This window comes from Sceloporus occidentalis, unplaced genomic scaffold (assembly GCF_023333645.1).
Source record: "Sceloporus occidentalis isolate IW3139 unplaced genomic scaffold, rSceOcc1.0.p SCAF_5, whole genome shotgun sequence".
NCBI lineage: Eukaryota > Metazoa > Chordata > Lepidosauria > Squamata > Phrynosomatidae > Sceloporus > Sceloporus occidentalis.
In genome coordinates, this window is record NW_028316985.1 from 188583344 (window position 1) to 188595081 (window position 11738).

The 11738-nt window shown below is 59.3% G+C and overlaps 1 protein-coding gene across 1 annotated transcript; it reads right to left on the reverse strand.

Moving 5' to 3' along the window:
* Positions 1 to 625: 625 nt before the first annotated feature.
* DQX1 (DEAQ-box RNA dependent ATPase 1) lies at positions 626 to 10808 on the reverse strand. Its single transcript, XM_089526520.1, is given in 12 exon segments — positions 626 to 1775; positions 2005 to 2195; positions 2989 to 3179; positions 3285 to 3410; positions 5139 to 5330; positions 5441 to 5599; positions 5731 to 5830; positions 6869 to 6976; positions 6978 to 7115; positions 8493 to 8868; positions 9314 to 9507; positions 10426 to 10808. Coding segments are annotated over 12 exon segments (2268 nt in total). The 5' UTR covers positions 10723 to 10808; the 3' UTR covers positions 626 to 1579.
* Between the last annotated feature and the right edge of the window lie 930 nt (positions 10809 to 11738).

Genomic DNA, 11738 nt, shown 5'->3' on the forward strand with positions numbered 1-11738 from the left:
CCGCCCCATGGAAAAGGCTGCATCATGGGGAAGAGTGCCCCGAGGCCTCCCTCCCTCCTTTGCGCTGGGGCTGAGCAAGAAGGGCAGCCGCCCTTTGAGTCACCCTCCTCCCCAACACCCCCCCTTCAGCCGGAGACCTCAAAGGGAACCCAGGCCTCCCCACACTCTCCGGCCCCCTCAGGAAGGGCACAGGGATCCCTCCCTGATCTGTGGGGCGGGCATTCCCCCGCAGGCAGCCAGCCAGGCTTCCAGTGACAGGTGGGAGAGTGACTGGGGTCCCAGGACAGGAGGGGAGGGGCACTTAATGGCCAAAAGTGGGGCCATAGCCTGAGGGGTCAAACACAGGCCCTTGCCATTTGTAGGGCAAGCAGAGTGGCAGCAAAGGGCGACCCCATTTCCCAGACCAACCCTTGGCACTTGCCATCATGGCGTGTGAGTGTGGCAGCAGGGGCCAATGGCTCACCCTTGCCATGACTCCCAGCCACCACAATGGCCACAGTTCAGAGAAAGACCTGGAACGATGGCGCTGGATGAGACCATGAGGCCTTGAACAAGCTTCACCTGCACACCCTTTGCCTCCCCCAGTTCTGCCACACATCCCTTTGCAACCAGTCAGGTACGTCTCAGGTTTTTAAAATGTTTAATTGATCTGCTTAGTGAAGCGCCTGCTCAGACAGAAAGAAGATGAACCACAGAGTCCTTGGGAACTGTCCAGCTGAGGTCAGTCCAGTCCGGCTGAGGTCACCCCAGGAGATTTCTGCAAGTGAGCGAGCCGCCCCCAGCCCCCCATGCCCAGCCGGCTCCCTGGCGGAAAAGCCCCCTGACCCAGCTCACAGCCAAGGGCTGTTTCCCACCTGTCTCTGCTAGGCATCCTGCCCCACAAAGGCCCCTGGGACACACAGACAACCAAGGCCTTGGAGCGGAAGTCAAGAGAGAGGAAGAGGAAGAAATGGGGGAACCTGGCCTCCCAAACAGTGAGAGTGGCCCAGACTGCTGGACGCCCTGCCCTTTCTTGGCCCACTCCGGCCCAAGCGGGCCTCCTGCTGTATGTCAGGCAGGCCACAGATGACCAGCAGATCATGTCCGTCCCCAAAGGCCCTCCAAAGGGGGGCTTAGAAGCCACCCTCACTGTGCTACAGCACACTAGCCCCCCACAGTGCCCCACCTGCAAGGTGCCTCTCAAAGAAGGATGGCGGCAGAGGGGATTTCACCGACACCACCAGGATCCCCTCCCCTCCTCCGGCTGAGGGAGGCCACACTCACCCCCAGGGTGATGGAGGTTCTGCGCATGCTCAGCCACCCGTGTGCTCAGACCACGTTGAAAGGACCCTGTGGTCCCAAGAGAACCACCCACAAGGGTGCCATGCCACCTGGTTTCAGCTCCCATTCCTCTTTCCAGAATACACCCAAACCACAGCCCCCTGAGCCCCTGGCAGACCCCCAGACGGCCCCTCCTGTGTCCAGTACGCCAGGGCTGCTCTAGGTGATGCCAACGGAGGGCTCAGGCCACACTCCTCCTCTCCCCACCAACAATGACAAGGCAGCTCTGGGCGGATCTGGGCCTGGCCTCGCTCCCGGCTCACTGCACCACGCAGACATCTTCCCTGTCCTCAGAGGGGAGGCACCTGAGGGCCTCGGGCCCCTCGTCTCGTGGGGGGTCCGCTCCTGCTGCCGCCTCCTCACCTGAAAGCTTCTCACGCAGCTCCAGGAGCAGGTCCCGGCTCTCGCTGGGCGGCAGGTTGCTCAGGTAGTACTGGGGGGCCAGTTGGGCCAGCCTGCAGGAGAAAACATTTGGAGGATGGGCATTTAGGTAGGTGGGGGGGGGGGCAGAAGAGAACACAGTTCTCCCCCCCTTCCTCAAATGTGAGCCAAGGCAAATGCCAAAGCATGCCTCCACTGATCTCAAAGAAAACAAGGCTCTAGCCCTCATGAAGGGTGGGGACAGATGCTTGAAGCCCCCCACCACATCCTCACCTCCCGCCATCCCACCCGACTGATGCTCACATCTCTGGCTGGATTTCAGAGACAACGCTCAGGCAGTTATCCTGTGAGATGGTGAACTCGTGGTACAGCAGCCAGGGGGGTGGCCGTGGGGGCGGCCGGCGCAGTTGGTAGCAGCAGCTGGGGGGCAGCTGAGCCACGTGTTTGTGGGTCAGGAGCAGATAGTTTCCAGAGCCATCAATGTCTCGGGCCACCTGGGGGGGGGGAAGCAGGGAGAACATGAGGATGAGCCACAGGGTCAGCATCCTCGCCCCGAGAGAGAAGCCCAGGGGTACTTGGGAGATGACCTGGGTGGCAAAGACTCACTCCAGCAGCAGGTGGGCAAAGACCCCTCTCCCCCACGCACAACTGGACAGCCACAGAGAAAGGTAGGAAAGCAGTTTTGCTTCACTGAAGCATTCCAAGGGGAAGAGGGAGAAGAGCCGGGCTGCAGGAGCACCTGTGCCTTCCCCACAGGAGGGGCTGGCAGGGCTCAGAGCCCCCCAGAACCTTACTTGGGTCATGGGGTGGGGTAACATCTGGCCTTGGAGCTCCCAGCCACAATTGTAGCTCAGGGCACTGTGAGTCACTCTCCTCAAAGGGGCATGGAGAACCCCCCCTTGCCATCCCTCCAGGGGTAAAATGGGGGGGGGTGTGTGTGACAGATCGACCTGGGCAAGTCATAGTCAAGTTGGGGGGGGGGGGAATGAATGAGTGCACCTGCCCTCCCAGTGCCAGGAAGGTTTGGGGAGACTCCGCTAACAGAAGCTGTGCTAGGAGAAAGGAAATGGCCATGTAGGGGCAGCTTCACATGTTCCCTGCCTGGCATGGCCCCTCCGTGCTCAGCCTCCCCAGCCTTCCTCTTGCCTGCAGCTGGCTTTTGTGGCTGGCCCAATGTCCAGCGCAAGGAGGCCCTCCGCAGCCCCTGCCTCCAGTGTGGCTAGCTGGACCCCTCCTGCCCACTGCTTGCCACTGCCCAACGCGGTGCCCAACAGCTAGTGGGCTCACCTTGAGGAAGAAGCCCGAGAGGAGGGCTTGCTTCAGGTGGACAACGTTGGTGTCTGTGCCGAAGGCGGGCGGGGAGACTGGCAGCTCAATCCGCTGCATCACCTCCAGGAGCTCTGCCCTCACGGCCCCCGCCAGCCGTAGCGCCCCCTCGCTCACCCCGTGTTTCCGGCACCAGCTCTCTGGGTCGCTCTCTGAGGAAGGGAAGCAAGGGCTGGGCATGCAGGAGGGTGGGCAAGGCAGCTGGGCTTTCTCTGCGACCCCTGCCAGCCCACCACTCCCCCAGCCCCATCACTTACGCTGGTGGAATGCGTTGAAGATATTGATGAGGGTGAAGTGGTCTCCTGCCGGGTGCAGCAGTCCTCTTTGCCGGGCAGCTACCGCTTCCTCCCAGCGGGTCGGGGGAGTCCGGAAGCAGGGCCAGGCTGTGTGTGTGGAGGAGAAAGGGTGGGGGTTCAGGTGGGAGTACACAAAGAACCCCCCACTCACCCACAGACACCCGTGGTGATACTGTGCAGGAGGGCTGTGACCCACCCACCTCTCCGGGAGCCCACCCCAAGGAGAATGGACAGGGGTGCGAGAGGATGGCCTTCCTAGCAGCCCTGCAGGAGCACTGACATGTCTGAATTTCCAAATTAACCCAGGGCAGGGCTTGGAGGGAACACATTAAAAACAATGTGGTATTTTCCTTATTTCCTTTTGAACAGCAGGCAATGCCCTCTTTTTACTCTTGCCTTGGTTTCTGAAGTAAGGAGGTGCCTGTTCAAAGAGAGGCTGGAAAACTACCCCAACACCAAAGAGACCCCACCAAACTGTCTCTGATGGCCTTTAAGAAGCTACCCTGGCTGGGAAATACCCTTGAAATGCATGCAAGAAAGGGGGAGGGAAGGAGAGAGCCCCCTCCCCAAATAGTAGAGCCCATTGGACGCTCTACCAAAGTATAACACGTGCCTTGGTTCTGAGATGTCTGTGGAAGAGTGGGTTTCCTCCACTAATGCTTGTGTAGAAGATACATCCTCAAGAAATGGTTTTGGTACAGTGCTGTGCAAGATGTCTAATTAATGACGCTACACACATGTGAGGGAGTAGACCAAGGCTGCATCATAATTCAGTTTGATACCACTTTAACTGCCATGAATTCTGTGAGACATTTAACCTTCTCTTTCAGAGTGCTCTGGTGCCACAACAAATTACAAGTCCCAGAATTTCATAGTATTGAGACATGGCACTGGGGTCAGGCTGGATTATTTCTGCAGATTGGAGATTATTTCTGCATACTGGCAAAAAGAAAAAAAGGAGCGGTTTTCAACAACTGCTTTCTTGGCTGTGAAAGGCTGCCTTTAGCAGCTCTTCCATGGCAGCTTCCCTGTGTGTTGGGGGCTTGTGGCATGTAACCGCCATGCCCCCAAGACACCTGGAAGCCTGCTGACATGTGGCCGCTCTGGGCATCTTCAGGGCATCAAGGGGGTGTGCAACATGTGCATGTCATGCTCCCAAGCCGCCCGGAAAATTATGAAGTCTATATACCTACCCAAAGGCGGAGTGTGTATGTTTGCATGTGTGTGTACTACTTTGCTCACATTGATTGTTGATACTGCGTGCCTCCAAGACATTTCCAACTTATGCCAGCCCTAAGGTGAATCTATCAAGGGGTTTTCTTGGCAGGATTTGTTCAGAGAGGCTTTGCCATTGCCTTCTTGCCCAAGGTCACCCAGTGGGTTTCATGGCTGAGTTGGGAATTGAACCCTGGACTTCAGAGTTGTAGTCCAACACTCAAAACACTATGCCATGCTTAAGCAATTGCTAAGATGCCTGATCATCCTCCCGTATTAATTGTCTTGAAATTCCAATATTGAGGAGTGCCCAAATGCCCTGGTGATGCTAACTCTGTTTGTCTGGACATTGGCTAGAGTCAGATTCAGATCAGATGACCAGTGGGGAAACACCCTCAGTCTGAGGGAAAAGGGTAAGGGACTACACTTGCTCCAATTTCCTAGCAGGTGTCGTGGGGCCACAAATGTGACCAGAGAGGTGGGGGACGCGACCCCCCCCGCCCCACGTGGCCATGGGAGACCAGCTGGTGGGGGGCTCAAGAGAGGTACAAAGCCCAGCCAGCTAGCCCACAGGGAGCCCAAGAGCCAGGTGGCCCATACCTGTCAGCATGGCAGCCAGCGTGAGCATCTCATCGACGCAGTCGAACTCACAGGAGGCCAGGAGGGCCTTGGCGAGTTGGGGATCAAGGGGGAACTCTGACATGATGATGCCCACCTCAGAGAGGTTCCCATCATCATCCAGGGCGGCCAGGTAGTCCAAGTCTTCCAGCGCCTGCATGAGAGACTCAGGGCCTGGGCCGGGAGAGTGGGATGGTCAGGCTTACCAAGAGGGCGCTGGTCAGCCCTCCATCCTCACCTGTGGGGGCCCTTCTGCCCCTCTCCTCACTCCCAAAGCCGCATACCTGGCCTGTCAAGGAAGTCACACTGCCCCATGTCGGCGATGTCCAGCCGCTTCAGGAGCAGCACTAGGCGGCTGAGGTTTGCCTCAGTGATGCAGGCTGGAGGGGTATCTGGCATTTGGTGTTCATAGAAAGACTCAGAGTAAAGGCGCAGGCAGGACCCTGTGGGGCACAAAACAGAAGAGTTCACAGCAAGCCTGACAGGGCTGGAGGACAGTTAGGCTGCCCCCCACTCCCAGGCTGCCCCCCACTCCCAGGCCTCTGCCAAGGGCCCCCAGCCCCACAGGACTCACCTGGGGGACTCCCAGCTGCCCTCAGCCGCCGTGACTCAGCTTGCTTCTTGCTTATGGGGCGCAGGACCTGTGACTCAGCCCGGATCCGTGGGTTGTAAACCTGTTTGCAGGGTGAGAAGCACAGTGTGAGAGAGGGCAATGGATGCAGTGGCCCAGAAGATGCAGATGAAGGGAGGGGAAAGATTTGTTGCCATATTCGGGGGAGGGGGAGCGTGCTGCTCTCAGGAAGGCCCAGGCAAAGACCACCACTCTTCCATGGCTCTTTATTGTTGAGGACAGTTGGCAGAGGATAGTGCAGAAGAGCAAGCACCGAGGGGGGGGAGGGATTTTTCGGTAGGTTGGAGGAGTCTGAGAAGCTTGTAGGGGCATCCAGTTGGGGGCTGTCCAAGTTGCAAAGGCTAATAATAATAATAAACATTTATTTCTATACCGCTTTTCCATAGTGATCAAAAGAAAGGCTGGGGCCTGGGAACCTCATCTTCCCAAAGGGCCCTTGAGAGCCAGCCCCTTGAGAGCCTGCTTTATGGTTTGTGGGTTCACTTGAGGGAGGAGCCGAAGCACTTTGTGGACATAATGTGGGGACCAAGGGCTATTTCGCCTTCTCCCCCCCCCCCCAAGAGGGTGGGGCAACCTGCCAACAAGCCTAAATCAATGGCTTGCTGTCAGCATAGGCAAACTCTTATTCCAGGGCAGGGCAGGTGGGCTGTGACTCCAGGGCAGTGAAGGGGGGAGTGAATCAGAGCAGAAGGGTTGCCCCCCCCAACCCAGGAGGCAAAACAAGGCAAGGTTTTTACTTTGTCTATTTTATCATTTGTATGTACAGCGCTGTGTAAATCTAGAGTGCTATATACATAAATCATAATAACAATAATAATAAAGTGACCACTATCCAGCTGCAGCTCTGTAGAAGTTGTAGGATTGGCAGTCTGGGTGACTCCAGGAAGCCAGGATGTTTCCCACCATCCCAGGCCAGTGGCCAGATCCCACAGAAGTGGTCATTCAAAACATTTGGGGGAATTCCATGCTGCTGATTGCTGGCATGGGCATCAGCCTGACAATGACCCAGAACACACATGTGTTGAACCCCAGCCCCCCAAGCTTAGGTCCCCTCAATCCTCTGTGGACACAGGGCACTCACGCTGCGCAGTTCCAGACCGGTGTCAACCACGTGCCTGACGCTCCCCACGGAGAAGGCTGCATCCGCCATCCAGTGGGAGATGATGATCCGGCGTGGCCGGTCCCCATCCGGTGGCTCTGCTGGTCTCGTACACCCGCTGGACCTCCCGCCCCACGCCCAGGTGAAGGGGCAGCACCAGCAGAGGGCCCAAGCTGGGATCCAAGGTGGTGGCCTCCAGGCGAACGGCCTCGCAACACTCGCTGACTTCCTGGGGAGGAAAGATCTTGCTCACAGATTGCGCTCACAGCCCTCCTCTCTCCTGTCTCCGCAGCCCCACAGGATCAGAGCAATGGAAGAGACCACAAGCCCCCCCCCCCCGTCCAAACTCCCCCTCCCATGATGGATTAAAACAAGATTCAGCTAAAAACATGGCTTAGGTCCAGTCTGTTCGGAAAACTGAATCTCCCCTTATGAACCTGCCAGAGCCATAGGATCTTGAGGGGAAGGCTTTCTTTTGGCCTCACCACCATCACAGGCTTGTTTGGTGAGGACAGAAGAAAGAGCCTTCTTGGTGGATGCTCCCAACCTCTGGAACTCCCTTCCAGGCTGCGCTGGCTCCTCCCTGGGCTTCCAGGGAAAACGCTGGAGGCCAAAACCTTTCTTTTCAAGCAGGCATTTAATAGACAATTGTGCCAGGGAGGCTTGTCATTGGGATGCTTACAAAGGTTCATTTTTAATAGCTTCAGATTGATACTTGTTACGTTAATGTTGTGTTTTGGTTGTGTTTTAGAACTGCACTGCTGTTCTTTTTAAGTGTCTTTTTGTGAACTGCAATCAGTCTAATTTGGGAGAATGGGAGCATGGAAATAAATAAAACTAAAGTAATATTCCATCATAACACTGGAGAAGCATTTGGGGGGAAAGGTAACCCATTCTCTGAAAACAAAGCATGAACTCACCAACAATCTGAAAAGCTAACCAAAAAGTACAGACCCTGCTCTTCGAAGGCCTCCTCAGTACCAACCAATTAGTGGTCAAAAGCCAATTGAAGCAGAAAGGGTCACTGCTTGATAGCAGAAAGACAGTGGAGGCAGCCCAGCCTTCCTGCTGTGGCAGCCAGAAGCGCAGCCAAGAAGCATCCATAGGCCCTGCCTCAGGGGTCTCCAGAAACCGTGGCAGCGACTGAGAGCCAGTCTGCTGCCAAGGATTTTAAGGCTCAGGCAGGCCTTCACCTGCAGCCAGAATTGTGCTCAGAAACAATCCAAGAGCCGGTGTTGCCATTCTCACAACCCAGAGTTGCTGCTCTGCTGGCAAGCAGTGATGGCAAGCAATCTGATGGCAGCCACTTCAGCCCAGCTAAAGCCTTCCAGCACTTTCTGAAGGTGACTGCAGCCAGGAGCCCACCAGGCCAGAGGCTATGGAAAGGCCCTGGGGCTGGCTCTCAAGGGCCCTTTGGGCAGATGAGGCTCCCAGGCCTCAGCCTTTCTCCTGGCCTAACCCTGCCTCCCCCACCTACCTCTTCTGCCTCCCAAGGCCCACCGCAGGGTCACCTGCACACCTCATCCACGCTTGTCATTTCCTGCTCTGCAAGGCAGGCAGACGTGGAGAGGCCCCTTGCCACCCAGACCCCTGTGGCCAGGCCCACCTGCTCACTGGCCAAGAAGACCATCACGTCGCCGGGCTCCTTTTGCCGGTGAGGCTCCAGGGCAGCCCAAGAGGCGGCAGCAACACACTCCCCTGGCGAGGTCTCCCGGCAGGTCAGGAGTGGGGCTGGGTTGAGCCCCGGGACCCTCAGAAGAGGGGCCTCTGGACAGAAGCGTCGCAGGGGCTGCTCCATGTGAGGCTCCGTCACCACTACCAGGCGCAGCTCTGGCCGCTGGCGCTGGACATCCTTCAGCAGCCCCAGCAGGAGGTCAGTGGGTACTGTGCGGGCCTGCGTCTCATCCAGGATCACCACGCCATACTGGCGCACCAGTGGGTCCGAGGTCATCTCCCGCAGCAGCACCTCATCTGAGCAGAACCTGCAACCCACAGAAGGCAACAGGTGGGTGGGTGGGAGGAAGAAGGAAGGATCCTACCAGGGCCTCTGCTTCCCTCCTTCCTCCCCTCAACCGGAGCAAGAAGTGGAAGCCTCAAGGCAGGACCCCTCCAATCTATTGCCACCCACAACTACAGGAGGGGCTCGCAGTGGCACCAAGCAAGGAGGCAGCCCCACCAGTCCTGGCTCCATAAAGGAGGCAACTGTGCTCCTGCAGCCCCCAGGAAAGAAGAGGGAGACTGCTGGCGAGCGGCCTGAGCTTCCCCAACATCTTGATCAGAGATTGCAGAAGGAGAAAGGCAGCTGGGGGAGAACAGAGGAGATCTCCATGCCTTCCATGCTTGCACCCCCCCCCCACAAAAGAGCACGTAGAAATTGCAGACACAACAACCTCAACCTTCCCCTGGATCCCAAGAAGGGGGCCCCACCTGAGGAGAGTCTCCGAGGTGCAGCAGTCATCATAGGGGACACAGTAGCCCACCTCGTGCCCCACATTGAGGTCCATCTCGTCGGCCACACGCAGGGTCAGGCTGAGGGCCGCCAGGCTGTGAGGCTGAGTGGAGACCACCTGGCCGTGGGCGAACCGCAGGGAGAGGGCATACTCCGCACACCACTGGGGCACCTGCCAGGGGAGGCAAAGGGCAGGCGGGGGTGGGCAAGGGCCCTCGTTACACCCTTCTACCTATTTGTGTGGCAGCTGTGCCATTGCATCCCTACAAGATGCAGCGTCCTCTTCCGCTTTGACCCATGCAGAGAGAAGGCCGAAGGACTCCCCAGGAGAAAGAAGGGGCACAAGGCAGCCTTTCAGGAAAGACCTGCCCTGAAGATGGATGCTGAGCAACATCTGCTATGAGTTCAAAGGGCAGCGGCCACCAGCACATCCCCCAGGAACTGGTGGGGTGTTGGGGCTGGGCAAGAGAAGCACAAGGAGGGATGGGAAGCTTTGCCACAGGAAAGGGGCACAAGGGCTGCCTCCCTCCGGTGCCCCAGGGCTGCATGCCATGGTGGAGGGAATGGAAACGGAGGGAGGGCAAGCCCTGGCAGGAGCCTTCTCTGGTGGGGCTTGTTTGGCAGCGGAGGGGCCGGCCGGCCGGGGAGGGTCTCCCCTTTCCAGGGAGGCAAGAGCGGCCCTGCTGACCCCAGACAACTGGGAGGGGCCTTTGGGCTGTTCCCGGCGGCCCCAATGGGCTCCTGCTGCCTTTCCTGCTCCGCTGGAGGGAGGCCCTGGGCCTTGGCGAATTCTCCAAAGCCAGAGGCCCCACGGAGGGCCCCCCTTGTCCGGCCCTGGGTCCCCCTCGGCGGCCAAGAGCCTTGCTGCTAATGCCCAAGGGAAGGGCAGGCGGGGGCTTGGCCTGGCTCGGCTCCTACAAGGAAAGGGCAGAGAGTCCCAGGGATCCACGCCCGGCCAAAGTCCGCCTCCTCCGCTGCTTCGGGGCCGCAGGGAATGGCAGCCCTGGATCGGACCCGTGGCAGCCAGGGCCCGCAGGAGGGAAGGCCGAGGGCCCGGGAGCCCCAAGAGCCAGGGGACCCCAGGGCTGACCTGTGTGCTCTTTCCGGTTCCGGTCTCCCCGGAGACGAGGAGGACCCCCGCGCCCTGCTCCAGGAGCGCCATGAAGGCCAGCTTGGCCCCGGAGGCGCGGAGGGCGCGGCGGCGGCGGAGCAGCTGGTAGTAGCGCGAGGAGAAGGGCAGCCCGTCGAAGGGGTTGGCCTCCAGGTCTCCCGCCGGGGGGCGGAAGGGGGCCCCGGGCGCCTCTTCCTCTTCCTCTTCCTCTTCCTCGTCTTCCAGGGGGGGCTCCGGCCCCAGAGGCGGAAGGAGGGGGAGGGGGCTGCCCTCCATGGGGGGGTCGGGGGCAGGGGCCCCGGTGGGGCTCAGGGGAGAGAGGGGGCCCTCCGCTGAGGCCCTTCCTTCCTTCCTTCCTTCCTTCCTTCCGCCTCACAGGCCCCGCCCGCCCGTGGCCCCGCCCACACCTGCCTGGCCCCGCCCCGCCCACCTGAGCGGCGGGAGAGAGCGCGCGTGACACGTGACACGGCCCCTTCCTCGCGTGGCCGGCGGCCGGCCAATGGCGCCTCCGTTTCCGGTCTGGCGCCCCTCCGTGCCACGTGACGCCTACCTGGCCGTGGGCGGGGCAAATCACAGCGCGCTGGCGCCCCGCCCCCTCCAGGCCCCGCCCCTCGGCCTTCCGTCCGAGTCCGAGTCCTAGAGCGGCCCTTCCTGCTCCCTTCCGGGCCTCCTGCGCCGCCATTTCCCTCCAGTCAGGGCCGCTTTGCTTTCCCAAAGCGAGAGGCCGCTAGTAGTGGGCCTGTCAGGGGCTGAGGGCAATGGCTCCTCTCCTGCTCTCCTTCCTCCCGGAGAGAAGGGACCGGTGGGCGTCCGGTGGGGCTCTGCCTGGGCCCAGAGCTATGCGGCGTCTTTATCTATCTAAGGAGCCCTGGTGGCGCAGGGGTTCAATGCCTGCACTGCAGCCATTCACTCGAAACCACAAGGTTGCGAGTTCAAGACCAGCCAAAGGGCCCCAGCTCGACTCAGGCTTGCATCCTTCCGAGGAGGGAGCTAAACCGAGGACCCAGACTGTTGGGGGCAAATTAGCTGACTTGCTGTTCGCCGCTATGATCTCTGGAATAGCGGTATAGAAATAAAACATTGTTATTATTATTGTTATCAGCGCCTTGGTGAAGGGATCGAACTAGGAGTGCTTCTCTGGTTGGCAGAGGAGGCCAAACGAGGAGCAGCAGCAGCTAACGCCCAGGAGAGAGTAGGAAGCCAGGCCAGAGCTGGCAAACGAAATGCAGGAAGTGCAAGTGCCCCCCGGAAGGGCCCTGTCTCCGGTGCTGGCGCCAGCTGGAGGGCAGGCA